This window comes from Astatotilapia calliptera, chromosome 11, assembly GCF_900246225.1.
Source record: "Astatotilapia calliptera chromosome 11, fAstCal1.2, whole genome shotgun sequence".
Taxonomy (NCBI): Eukaryota; Metazoa; Chordata; class Actinopteri; order Cichliformes; family Cichlidae; genus Astatotilapia; species Astatotilapia calliptera.
The window spans coordinates 1479498-1494172 of record NC_039312.1 but is presented as its reverse complement, the minus strand read 5'-3'; the positions used below and the strand labels follow the sequence as shown (position 1 = coordinate 1494172).

The following is a 14675-nucleotide window of genomic DNA, read 5'->3' as shown; positions in this document are numbered from 1 at the left end:
CTGACCTCTGCCCCAGTTCCCCGATCAATCTCAGGTCACGAAGCATTAGAGCGCTTGAAGATTAGTCACTACAGCCCTCACAGCAGATCAATGAAACCAAGAAGAGCACATTCACAAGGAGGCTCGCGCTGTTTATCTTAGCACTTGGCTCAAATGAGTCATCATCACCATCACACATTATTTGTTATTAAAGCCAGCAGGAGCCGCTCACTCAGGGGCCAGCATCTTCATCGCTGTCTGTGTCTAATTCATAGCGCTGCTTTGAAGCTAAGCTAGGCTGTGGATCGCTTTTTGATCATTTTTCTATTATCACTGTAACAACGTCGAGCTTAGAATAAGGCGCCGTTTTACTTCAGAAAACCATTAACGCTGACACTGTTCAGAGAACTGCAGTCAGCTTTCTAACTTGTGCTCAGTCAAAACTGTGACACAAACACAAGACTGTTCAGAAACATATTTGGCAGTGAAGTTACAGCTGGGTGACCAACTTCCTCCATGTTGGCCCTTACAGTAAAAGGAAATGCTAGCTGCACAGTTTGATGTGTGCCACGGATCACATTAACTAGTCTTAACAAGTCGTTTGGGGAGCTGGTCAGATCACCGCAGACAGTTTAGAAGGTGAACACAGAAATGCCAAAAAGCAGCACTTTTTTAATGGCCACACAGTCAAATACCTGTGGTTTAACAGCACTGCTGAGAAAACAGTGGTTGGCCGTGACCTTTGGAAACACCTTCCAGAGCCTCAAACTTTGATTTTGTATCATTCTGAATAAAAAGTTGTGATTTTTTTGTAGAGCTGGGCAGAGCATAAACGAGTAAATAAATAACTGCAATCACGGGCATAACTTCATGGCTATTACAAATGTTAGGCAAATATGTTTATGGTTTGTGTGTCTGTGTGCTTCATGTGTCTGACAGAAAGAGAAGAAGACACCCAACGTATCGGAATACTGAAATGCTATCGCTCTTAAAACCCCTGTATTAGTCTGGCCCAACATCGCCAGCTTTAACCAGCATTCCCAACCCTGGTCCAAAACACCCATGACTGACATGTAATCAGCCAATAAATGTCCACCCCTCCCTCCTCACATGGCAAGCAGCTTTAGGCTTCCTAACTGGACATCACTAACCAGTGGGTGACATCTTGATGGCTACACACATACTTAGCTAGTCTGCAGGTATCTGCTGATGGTTTCTAATGTTAGCTGATAATGGGAGGATTTAGTTGGCAGGCTTCACATTCACAGGCACCACTGACAATACTGGGTAACGACTTGTGACTGACACACAATAAGCCCATCTCTGATAATTCTTCCTCACTCTAATGACGACCACTTAATGTTCCACCTGACCGTAACTTTTGGATTCACCTGTTCATCGCATATTGGAATCAAACCTTTGAATGCATCTTTTTCATTCATTACAAACATTCAATACTGAAGACTCAACAGTAACACCAGAGGAACAGTTTGTAACATCAATGCAGCTCAATTAATGTCATCATTTATTATTATTAGGGCAAATTATTGCTCCTGTCACTTATAATTCAAAGATAACTTTACCAAGACAGATGTGGGCATTTATTTGAGTCTTGCTTCTAGAGCGACTGCAAAAGTAACCAAACAAACATGTTTTATTTGAGCTTCACATTCACTTAAACCTGCTCCACGTTTAGTCTGATCATTTTTCTTGGAAGGAGCTGACCTCTGGTTTTCGTTAATCTTGTAAAGTTTCGATGAGGTAACGAACACGGTGTGTGTTCATCGCCTCTGCGATCATTTGACTCTCCCTCGGATTGAGGAGCACCTTGGCATAACGCTAACTGGCCCACATCAGTTATGCTTCGTGTAGTACCAGCTGACTGTAATACTACGTTTCTAGCGATCAATGAACCCTGTTTGATTACCACTGCCCCCCGTCCTAACCTCTCCGCTGTACCCTGCTGTAAACAGCCGTGCGTCAGCGTCACCGCAGCAGCGGAGCGGCTCTGCGCTCTTACCTCCGAACAGATGAGGCGAAAGGTGTGCTGGTAATGATCCAATCAACAGCCGGGGAACTTCTTGCCCTCCGCCCGAGCGCTCCCTGTCCGCCGCCTCCTCTGGGCTGCTGCCGCCGGACTCCGGGGAGCTGTAGCCCCCGCCGCTGTTGGGAATGTTAATGCCAGAGTGGGGTCTTAAACTCGAGCCCCCAACAGACCTGGCCCTGGCTCCGATCTGCTGGCTGGTGCTGGGTCCGGAGGCTCCGGACGCACCGTGGTACCTCGCCCCCCGGGCGGCAGTCCTGCCAGCGCTGCTGCCGGACGTGCTGGAGGGCAGGTCCGAGCCGGAGTAGGCTCTGGTCCGTCCGTTAGCAGCTGGGTTAGCAGTGGGGCTGCTCTGCTTTGCCCCCATGTTAACCTCTGATTCGGCTATGAAATATTAACGAGGCGCTGTGCGAGCTCGCTGCGGGACAGTACGCCAGATTTCCGCCCGAGGCAGATGGCTTTACAGGACACAGGTCCTGGAAGAAGAGAAAAGCACACCAAACTCCGCGTCGCTACGATACCATCGAGAATCGACAACTGCCAGTTGGTGAAAAGTTAAAGCGGCCGCGCGTGACCAAAGCTGGGGATGTGCGGAAAAGTTTAGCAGACGTCACCATTGTATTCCGTCAGTAACGGTTCTAGAGGCTGAGCTGCAGGTGAGAACGTGGGTCCTTCCTTGTGCGCTGAGCCGCTCCTGGTGACCCGCTGTGCTCCGGCCGCTGGGTCGTCCTCAGTACCCCCTCCGCCATGGCTCCCGAGCCGCGTGAAGCAGTGAAGAGTGGCGCTCCTCACACCCCCCTGCCTCACAACACATTGCTCAGTAGAAGGAAGTGATGGAGGAGAAAGTCCTGCACTGAACCGTTTTAGCGGCGGCGGCAAGGAGACTTGCTGCGCAGGCTAGCTGCCAAGCTAGGCAGGCTCACGGGGACTTCCGCCCAGAAGTTTCAAAATAAAGCCTCTGCCGAGTTTAACTCCCCACTGCACATCACAGAGGCACCAGGCACCAAAGCCTCTTTAGCAGTAGTTTAATGTTATTAAATAGCCACAAAGTGGCAATTTATGCATTTAAATAAGTAAGCACAAATAATAATATACATTTCAGGTATCTCAAATAAAAGTACTTCTTATTCAGAATCACACAAGTTATGTTATAATGACTGATTAGTTAATGTAAAACTCTAATGTTGATTTTACATGCTGTATGTACTTCTGAGTAGCGTTATCTGTAACACTATAGACTGAGTGTATCAAAAAGAATCATCCGATTTCAAGAGGTGCTTACATACAGAACTTACAACGTCCGCAAGCGCTCGATGTATCCCCCTCTGGACACACAGCATATGTCCAAACTTAGAACTTTTGAGAGCATGTCAGGAGTCACTGCAGCCACCGCTGTTGTTATGCTACCTACCGGCAACCACGTGAAACTCACAGATCCCCTCTTTCTCAAAGAACATATTTAGATTCATCAGTGGAATTAAAGTTATATTTCACAACTGGTCCTTTCCATCCTCATCTCTTGGTTTGGGGCAAACTAACAGGAACTCACTAGAAGCAGAGAATCCTGAAGTTCATCAGAGATGACGGCAGATGATGGCATTTTTTCAGAGATAGAGTCAGAGTGCAACAAAATGAGAGTTTTGCCTACTTTTGTAACCTGCTTAAATGGGCATGTGGCACGTGTCAGTGATATAGCAGTTTTTTTAAAGTGACCCCTTTGGGGTTAACATATTCTTATTCAAATGAAAGTTTAGATAATGCTTCGACAGGTTTGTTTCTAGAAAAACTGCAAGAGTAACCAGTACCCCCAGGTTTTATCCAAGCTTTGTATTTATTTTTAAGTATTTACTTTGAAGATGAACACTAATAGAGTGATACTTGGAAAAAAAATAAAACAAATATTTCTGCTTGAAATGTTACTTTCCTCATTATCTATTTCCAAGTTTCTTATGTTTATGACTCAGCAATTCAGTTAAATAAGCCAGGGTTGTATTTTATTAGACTGAATTCCAGACAAAGACATGAATTTTGATATGTGGCAAGTTGAAGCGTTTACTGTTTATTTCACACTGAGCCTTGTTTTCACACCAAACAACTCATCTTCATGTCACTTGCAATGTGTGCTATAATGCAGAGAAAGTAAAATATGCAACGTAGCTCTAAAGCATATACTCGCCTTTCCAGCACGTCACACATAAAGCCTGAAAGACCCTTAAATTACATTACAATCTAGTTAGTAACATACAACATATTAAGCACACATTTAATGTGAATATAGTGTTGCCTTCTGTAAGAGTCATGTACACTCTGCACTTACAGTTTCACATCACATAATGAAATTGTTGTGATTTCTGCCTGATGCCTGACCCTTCATTGATCCTGGATGAAGGGGCGTAGCTGCCTTTTGTGTCAGGTGTGCACTAGGCCTGATCAGATTCACCCAACTAGATCACTGGGACTCCATAATCTGGTTTTAGAACTGAAGAATCCTCTTCAATGAGAGGTGAAATGTGTTCACAAGTGAAAGGAAGCCCGGTTTACAACATTCAGAAAATAAGTGCTACAGTTTTGGTGAGTGAAATTCTAGAATTTTACTGGCCGGTTACTTAAGCTGCATCCACATTGGAAGTGATGAGACACTTGGTGGTTCTTTGTGTCCGGGGATGGGCGTCCAGGTACACACCGGCTCACTCCTTGGCGGCCGCTTATCGGGGCCTGGAGCCTGGGGCTCGCTCGGGCCACTTCGGAGGTGGGGTGCCCCCGGCCCCTCGGCCTGGGGCTCGGTCACTCAGGCACGGCTGGCTGCCGGCGGAGCTCACGGGCGCGTCACTGCAACTCCCCCTGGCTTCTGCTCCGCGGCTGCTGAGTGAGCCCTCATCTGGGGCTCTCCTCAGCTCTTTCTGGGACAGTGGCGCGGCTGCCCCTCTGTTGGTCTTCCTTGGTCTCTTGTATTCTGGGGGCCTCTGGATGTCTGGAGTTTTGATCTCCTCCATACCTGCTTCATGCCCTGGAGGACGGGGCTGTGGCCCCCCCACATCTGTTGATCTTATGTGCTGCACAATAATGTTTAATATTTAGTATTTACTGTCATATTCCCATATATCATTGTGATGTTGTTTATTCTATTACTCTTGTTCTCTTCTGCTTGCTTTCTTTTTTCTTTCTCAGCAGGTGACCCAGGTGATTGATATATGCATTTTTTTTCTCTGCCCGTTCTGTTGGTTTTTGTCTTTTGCCCTTCTCCCCCGTCCCTCTTCTCAGCTGTTTCTCTTTCCCTCTTTCTTTCTCCCCTTCTTTCCCCCAGTCAAGTCTGTCCCGTATTCAGTAAGTGAAAATAAAATAAACAATAAAAGGTGAATCAAATGGACCATTATGGCAAGGCTGGGATGGTCAATTTGGTAAAGTAAATCCGTTGGGCATCTTTCTTTGCCTTTAGACAACAATTCTGATGCAAAAGAGCCAAACGGGACAGGCCAAAAAAAAAAAAAAAAAGGAAGTGATGAGACAATAAAAATAAAAGCTTCAGCAAAATAACTGCAGGTAAAGGGAATAAAGTGGCACCAAAGAAGCCAACTTTTCCCAGCTTTCAGGTGTGTGATTGAAGCAACTACGAATGAGGGTGACATACACCGCTGATCGACATATGACCTGGTAGTAAATACATTAGAAGGTTACCTAGGCAACCGGAGCCTGGGAACTCTGTAAGCGACTGAGGGATGTGTGTCTGTGTGAGGCGTCCACACAGGTTTTGGGTGCAGCTTGTGAACTAAGATTGGCAGCGTTAAATAAACTTAGTTTGGTACCCTATTGTCTAAACAGGGTCACAGCAGTCACACGACATGCTGTCAGCCAAACCATGAATGATAATGATTTCAAATCTAGAGGTCACAGTCATGTGAGTGATGTCATGGTGGCTACATTGATCTTTTTTCCCACATGATTCACCTGCAGACTTTAAAAGACGTGACCTTGTGAAATCGTGACAGGGAACCCATTCCTCTTTTGATGTGACTGTGTGTTAGACAATTTTACCTGTTTTATTGTTGTAATTTTGAATGTGGATGTTAGTGTTTATGTTGTATCACTGACTTCTCCTGAGGCTTTTTCATCGTGGCCTTTCTCAGCTTCCACAGCTGACCGGGAGTGGCATTTTGGCACAGCACACAGACACATACCAGTGAAATTAGATGCAAGGAGCAGGACACTATACAGCATCCTCTAAATAACCACGAAGGATCTCTGTTGGGTGGTTGATGGAAAAAACGGTTGTTGTTTGAGTCTCTTTCTATTGTAGGGTCTTTGTCTTATAGTACAAAGTGCCTTGAGGTGACTGATGTTGTAAATTCGGAGGTTATAGTTCTATGAGAGTATAACTGTTAGTGTGTGTGTAGATAAAATTGAAATACACTGCTAAAAAATCACAACAACAAAAAAGAAGGGGACACTTGAATAATCTTAGCTTTTAGTTTGATTTTGAATCCGGCCCTAAAGGGACTGAAGCTCATCTGATGTGTGATTTAACTGTTTTTTTTCTAGCAGTATATACTCAGTCTCAGGTAATTCTACCTGGATACACTATTTGCAGTTCTTCTGGCTAGTTTGAATGAAATAATATTGATTGTACTTACTTTGAGTTATCAGTATTTTTTTGCCTGGATATTAAGAAGTAAAGTGGTGCATCTTTGATTTTCCTAAGCAGAGAACATTTATCTAATGGCAGGTGCAAAGACTAAAAGTTCATGTTTGACTTAATGTGGCTAAGCTGTGCTCATTATTTCCTTTTGTGTGTTTGCTAGAAACACGCCTAAGCTGAGACTCATGTAGTGATTAAAATGCATTTTTACTATAATTTCAAGCTAATTTGACAAATCCCTTCTGCACATGCCAAATAAAAAAGTCAGAAGCTATAAGGCGTTCTTCTTTTATTATTGCTGTTGTTGTTGTGATCGTTATTTCTAAGGTTATTTTACATGTTTAAATGTTCTTAAGAAAAGTTAACTTATCAAATTCTAAAGACATATTTGCAGCATTATACAGTGTGCAAGTCTGCCCAATATACTACAGTATGTGATGTTGTGCATGTGTGCTATCTGCTGAGCTATCAGCTGTCAATTAAAGAGATTAAATCAGCCAGCTGAGACTGAATCTTCTGCTTTAGTGAAATAATACAGCACACACGTCATAGCAGTGTCATCTTCATGTACTAAACATTTCCCATATTACAGTGTAGACAGTCACACGACACTATGACACTTCCACAGAATAAGAACTACAGAACTGTTTATTCTGTTCAGCCTAGGCATAACACGCGGAAGTGGTGCTTTTATTTTGAAAACCAATGAGCTTGTTTTGGGTCTGACGGCGTAAACAAAAGAAGGCTTTAATAAATTTAGGACTAACACGTCGGGCGACGTCAGCAGCAGCGCAGCAACGTCATTAACAACCTGAGAGTGTCGTGGTACATTTATGGTCTTCCTTGTGAATCCCTCGCTCACGTTTGCAGCAGCATGCAGGTGGTGTTTGCCACTGAGACGCTTTTTCTGTAATTAGCTTGCTTCATGTCCGCCCTCACAGCTCTCACTGTACAGATACAATTAGACTGTGGTCATAGCGCAGAAACAGTCGTGTGTCATACAATTTAAGTTATTTGCCAGGAATTACCTGCAGATGTTCAGGAACGTAAACCTGCGGAAGCAAAGTGAAAACACAAAGATTCAAGAGCAGGCAGATATATAAGTTCATACAGGCTCCTTTAAAAATGCAGTAGACTATTTATTATTTACATTCAAATAATTTATAGCACAGGAGTGTCAAACACATGACCCACAGGCTAAAGAAATGAACAAAAACACTTCTGTTCCTGGTGTGGTCAAGCTAGCATTACTACAGTGGAGTAAGTTTGTTTTTTGTACTTCTTGATTTTAATAGTTTGAATCACAAAAATGAAAACAGAAATAAAATGAATACCATACACTCTTACATTGTGCTTGCACAGATTAAGCTGGGCTGTACAGTGAGTTTGATACTCTTGGTTTAAAGGAACCTTCAGGTTATTTTGACATGGCAGTAGATATGGTGGCTCTTGGTCTTGCTGAATTTTGCACCGAGAAAGCAATCAGTCCCTCTGTTTCATTTCAGATCAACCCTGCGAACCTTAAAAGCCACGCTGAATGGAAACAAACCAGAATTATCTGTTGACTTCCTGTCTTTGAGATGATTGGTGATCAGGGTGCATGCATGCAACAGTGTTTTGGATAAAACTACATTCTGTTTGTTGACATTTGATTCGGCGCCGGACGTTAACATTTACCACGAATGACTAAGTGTAGTTCGTTCAAGCTGCATGGTGACATGATCGTGTGATGGTAAGTGATGTTGGCTCATTGCAGGAAGGTCGGCCGGGGTCCTTCTGTGTGGCGTTTCCATTTTCTCCTCTTGGGTTCTCTGGCTTCATCACAATTCAAAGACATATGTGTTCGGCTAGTTGGTGCTAGTATGGCTGCGGGTGTGAGTGGTTGTCTCTGTGTGTTCGCCCTGAGACAGTCTGGGAACCTGTTCAGGGTGTACCCTGCCACGCTCCCTGTTACAGCTGTCAGGATTGTGGATGGTCGTGTTTATATTGTGACACTTTGTTCTCTTCAGCCTGTTTCTTCATGGCGTTTCTCAGCTTCCGTGCAGAACTGACAGCGCACAGACACATACCAGTGACATTAGAGCAGGAAGGAGAGGAATGGCACAAACTATACATCCTCTAAACAACCATAAAGGATCTCTGTTGGGTGGTCGATGGAAAAAAGGTTGTTGTTTGGCAGTGTATAGTTCTATTGCACTATAACTGACTGTGTGTAGATAAAATTGAAATGAATTGAAACATGCTGTTAAGACACCAAAAAAAGGGAATGATCTTAACTTTGACTTTTCATATGATTTTGATTCCAGACAGTTGATTCTGGTTTCCACTGAAACGGAGCAACAAATGTTGAGTCTCGGGTAATTCTACCAGGATACAGCGTTTGCAGTTGTTCTGATTGGTTTCAGTTGAACTGAAAGCAGAAGAGCTGTGCAAAGATTCGACTTCCCTTCAAGTGCTTGATTTGTGTGGTTAACAGTGCTGCGGTTTGTTTTCGAGAGACCTAAACCACCAAATGAATGTAAATGTAATGGTGGCGAGTGCATCTTCTGAAAACACATTAGGGGCGATTTGTTGAGGTTTTCTGAAAGCCTCGAGTGTCGAATATGCTTCTGCCCACAACAGCGGTCTCTTTATGCACAGAGCATGGAAGGTGAGTCATGTTTTCAACCTCAACCGCATTAATCCTCTTAATCAATAGGCCGGACCGACGGTTGATCAGTGGCCACAGCATCCATCTCCACCTGCATAATGAAGAGGAGGATGAGGAAGTGTAGCAGCCATGCAGCAAATTGCCGTAATGGGATTGTTTCCATAAACTTTCAGGGTGGTAGTATTATTGTGCTCCAAGCTAAACGTGTTAAAAATGTTATGGATCAAGCATGCCTATGCACATATGCACACCATGTTCCATTTATGAATCACACTCCATATAGAAATATGCACACGTGGATTACATCCCATTCTTTACCTGATAATGCACCAGATTAATGTTGATGCACACTGCAGTGATGCATTATGTGGTACTGTACAAATTAGACTGTATATAGAAGGTGGGTGTCGCTTATGTAAAGCTAAATTGGAAGTGTGTTAAACCTGCAGTATTTCTATTGGCCAGCATGGTTGTAGAGGGATGTACAGCCCTCAGTTCTCTGGATCTATGACCTCAGAAATACTTTGCTGATGAGTTCAGGGGTTCAAATCTTGGTGATTAAACCTTAAAATTGATTTTACAGGATAAAGCGAGTTGTATTTAGAGGTGGACACAGCTGTGGACCGATGGTGATTTTTCGTTTTTATGGGCCAATGTTTTTGTTTTGGTATAAACAATGAAAGGTGGTGGATTGGCCAATTGGTCGTGATCGACATGGGATGCACCCTCCCTCTTGCTTGGGCAATGCTCTGAAAGCTGTCCTATCACAGACAAACAGAAGAAGAAAACGAGGTGAAAAGGAACAGTTTGTCCCGGACTTCAGCTAGAATGGAAAAAGACACAAAGCTGGAGTTATTCTCTGTCTTTGCTGCACAGCTGCCTCTTCTCCTCTCATTCTCTGCCCCTCCCTCTCCTGTTGCTATACTCAATCATGAAACTGATCAATGATCAGCTGATCGGCTTTTCTCTCTTGTTTGTTTATCGCCCACTTTGTGCCAGAAAGAGGAAACCAGCGAATGTCGCGCTAAACAACAGCAGCAGGTTTGATCAGCTGTTGTTAGAATTTATTTAATATTAATTTCTAGTATCAGCTGATGTTTGCTGGAGCCACAGCTGTAAAGCTGCTGGTCATGATGTCGGTTTGGTTATCTGGTGAGAGGGAAACATGAAGATGAAACCAGGAGATGTCCTTACTGGATCATCAGAGCTGAACAGGTGATGGAGAAACAGGTTTACCTTTTAGGTGACATGGATGAGTTGAAGTTATGAACTGTTTCTGAGAGACAAATAACACCAGGATCCTTTTTTAGGTAGCTGACAGCTGGTAACTGTGCAGGGGCGGATCTAGCAAATATATCAAATATTATCTGAAACTTAAAACCAAAGTGTTTATCTGTAAAATGTGTAAAATGTATAGAAATCATACATATACCAACAAGACTGTACATCACTGTCACAACAGTGTTTGTTATCATTCAAAGGCTTTATGGCTTTAATACCTGGTGGGCCGGTCTCTGGTCAAAATGCCCGGGCCGATGTTTTGTCCCAGCGCAGCCCTGGAGGTGGGTCTACCTTCAGATTAAGAAAGTTGCTGCTGTATCATCGTTCCTGGTTTCTAACCACCAAAATGTCAAAGGACTCAACTCAAGGCTTCCTCACGAAAGTTATTTTGTAACTGAAGGCATGAAACAGCATGTGTGATCACCTGTACCACTGATAGACTAGTTACAAAGTCTAGGCTTCAATAAAAACACTTGTTGGAATATTGAGACCATCACATTTTTGCTTTATCAGTGGACTAATTGGCTAATTTTCTCTTTCAGTGATTTTAACAGGTGCAAATACAAATGGCAATGCAATGGAAGGACTGCTACCAGTAGGGAAGTTTCTGGAAAAGAGTTTTCCTTGAAAGAATGGTTGAAAACCTCCATCCTTTCTCATTTTAGAATGAGTCAGGGTCTGGTTTGCACTCCCAAAGGACACTTTTACATCGGACCAGACAAACAGGATACAAAGCTGTTGTGTAAACAGGTTTCTTTCAGTGTATAAAGTGACAATAAGCAGTATTTCAGCCTGACCTTTTCCAAGAAAACAACAATAGAGGTGGAAGGTTTCAGGATTCCAATAATGGCTGTATTGTGTTAAAACTGCCGTTTTTTATTTGGTTCTTATTATGCAGAAACAGAAAATTCTCAAGAGTTCACAAACTTTTAGGGTAGAATGTGTCACGTTGGTACAGTGATGTTCAGCTGTAGCATTTGCTAATCTAAGGTTTCCCTTACTTACAGACCAAGGCGTTTCACAGTAACAGTAAAAGCCTTCCCTCCCCAAATGTCCAGGGCTGCCACCATCACCAGCAGCAAACCTCCTGGAAACTGTTCTGGAGTCAGTCATCCTGTTTTGTTACTTCCATATATGAATGTGATGCTGTGCCTACATGATCCAGTACAGCTGTCACAACACTTTTATTCCTCTCTGTATATTCTAACCCACACCTTAAACACACACACACACACACATGTTTTAATACTTAACAAATATGCACTTTTTTAAAGAGTATACATGCATTAATAGAGTGCAGCATCCATGCTGAATGGAAAAATCATGGCCTAATGGTGTGTGAATGGAGCCGTGGAATTCAAATATTTGCGTCTCCACTGATGATAAGCATTTGGAACAGAAAGAAAAGTAGGATCAAGGTATCAGGAAGACATTAAATAACCCAGCGTTTCATCATATGGAGCGGCGTGGAAGCGGGTTTCTGTGAATCCTCACATCCGTGTGATCCTATCCGCTCTTTGACTGAACCGAGCAGCAACGCTTCGAGATCGTGAAGCGAGTGCAGATACCTCTTTTCAAATCTTTCACCTAATCAGGAACAGAGCGCAACTTTACTGAGGCAGGAATTTCAAGTTGCATCACACAACAGCACAACATTGCATCATTCATGCATCACACAATGGAAGCCTTTGTCTCCGCTGGGAGTTAAAGTGAAATCTGTGCTGTATTGTGATTCTTATTGTTGATGTTCCTAGAATAAAACTGAGCAGGCACTTTTCTATTACTTACCCCTGCTGGCCTAAAGAAGACACTGCAGCTCACCCAGCAGCAGTACTTCTAATCCTTTACCTGATCAAATCTCACCTCATTTAAACTCTTACCAGGGAATGAAAGCGTTCACGCTGGCAATTAGATGCAATTTGTTTGTGATAATTTGGAGATTTACTGTGATAAATGGGTGAAAACTGAAAATCTGTTACTGCCTAAAAACACAGGATTTCACTTTAAACAGAAATTCACATTCAGTGTTTACATTCAGAGTCCAGGCAGAACTTCATGGATTTGAAACAATTGCTCCAAAACAGCGATTGAGCTGCAAAATGACAAAATGAGCTCACTTTGATGGAGGAAATCCGACCAGTTGAGTTGAATCCACTATTGCAAAGATTGCAGATGATATCGGCTTATTAACACACACTGACTCCAATGAATTACAACATTTTGCAAGCAATTTCCTGCAACTTTTTGGTCCACTCCACAACAGCCTGCAATCTAACGTGAAAATAATTCAGTTCAGTCACCGGACAACCACATTTTTTTCCCAGTTTCAAGAAGGTTGCTGTCTTATTTATACTTTAGCCATAAAGTAGACAAAGGCTTTGGTGCTTCCAGGTTCGGCTGGGATTTGTTTCATACTGACAGTCAAAGTGGAAAAAAGATAAACCTGCACTTCAAATTGTTGAGGGTGAAGTCAGCACATAGTGCTACCACTTATTTCACTCCTGTGTTTCTGTGAAAACTTGCAATTTTGATTTTATATATGAATCCCCACTCCTGTGTCACCACAGCATCAAACTGATGTGAACCAAAGCGGAGCTAAAGGTTGGGTTATATAATCGAAATACTCTAAATCGATTCATGTCACCTTTGAGTTAAAAGAAAAAAAGGAAGCACATTTTCTTTTCTTCTTTTCTGTTTTTGACAGTTGTAATCCAAAGTATTAAGACAGGTACCCTCTCCACCACCCGTACCCATGTCTTCTCCTGCAGCTGCGTCCTCTCACAGGTCCAGCCTGAGGACAAAGTCTCAGACAGGAAGAAAAACATCCTCCAGGCTCCAGCCAGTAATCGTGGAGACAATGCCAGAGAGAGCAGACAACACCTGAATGCAGCTCATCCAGCCAGTGTGGAAATATCTCCTCGAGGCTATGAGAATCTCCTGAGCACAGTCAGTGGAAATGTGCGTGCTATACTTTAAGTCACCACCAGGTGGCAGTGTTGCTTTAATTAAAACAAGCTCGAAGACTGGCACGAAACAAAAGAATGCCTCTGTCTGTGTTTAGCCATGCCCCAGTGACAAAGTACAGTAGCACACCAGTTACTGCTAAGCATCTGTCACCGTGGTGATGGTGTTATTGTGTGCAGCAGCGAGAGTCAAACACAACGCACACGGTGCATGGCTTCCACTCAAATCAACAAAACGGCTGTGCGGTCACTATTATTCTAAAATGATTTCACGTCCATATTCATGGAAAACTGAATCTTAAACCTACAAATGAAAGTAGTGTAACAGCATCATATGACATTCACTACAGAGCATGTTGGCAGCATGGTGATGAGCACTGCTGCCTCACAGCAAGAAGCTCCCGAGTTTGATTCCACCCCTGGCCAGGGGGAGTTTGCATGCTCTCCCTGTGTTTGTGTGGGTTCTCTCCAGGTGCTTCCTCCCACAGTCCACAGACATGCAGTTAGTGGGCTGTGTGCTTAATTGGTCACTCCACATTGCTAAATTGTGAGTGTGAATGGCCGTCTGTCTCTATGTGTTACCCTGCAACAGACCGGTGACCAAGTCTGTCAATGCCAGGATGCACCCTGCCTCTGGGATAGGCTCCAGCCCCCCGCCTCCCCACAACCCTGACAAGCACAAGCAGAAGAGAATGGATGGATACACATTTCTGAGGTTTTGATAAGGCTTTTAGCCAGACAACCTATCTGTCCTTTGCTTTTAGGCTACACTTGCATTAATGTGCCCTTCAGTTTCTAGTTGTTTCAGGAGACCAGTTTGGGTAAGAGGCTGGGTAATATTAAAGCTCTTTTGAAAATAAATAGTTCCCGACTTTGGAATAAATAAAATGTACCTTATCATATCTTATGTATGCGTCCGCGTTTATATCTCCAAGCTGACTGTTGTTGTGATTTAGCACTATATAAATAAATCTGACAATGACACACATGCATGGTTATAATATATATAACAAATAAATAAATTGTTTTTGCCTTTATGTGTTATTCATTTTTTCCTTTTTCTAAACTCTCTTAAAAACAATTTCATTTTGGGGTTTCTTCTTTGGACTCATGCTAAATAAGCAG

At 43.1% G+C, this 14675-nt stretch overlaps 1 protein-coding gene across 1 annotated transcript in view; it reads right to left on the bottom strand.

Annotated features, from left to right (window-relative positions):
- znrf2b (zinc and ring finger 2b) overlaps positions 1-3017 on the bottom strand; it is a 50097-nt gene extending 47080 nt beyond the window's left edge. Inside the window, exon 1 of the mRNA XM_026183373.1 lies at positions 2000-3017. Coding sequence (XP_026039158.1) covers positions 2000-2390 — 391 coding nt within the window. The 5' untranslated portion in view covers positions 2391-3017. The remainder of the gene's footprint in view (positions 1-1999) is intronic.
- Between the last annotated feature and the right edge of the window lie 11658 nt (positions 3018-14675).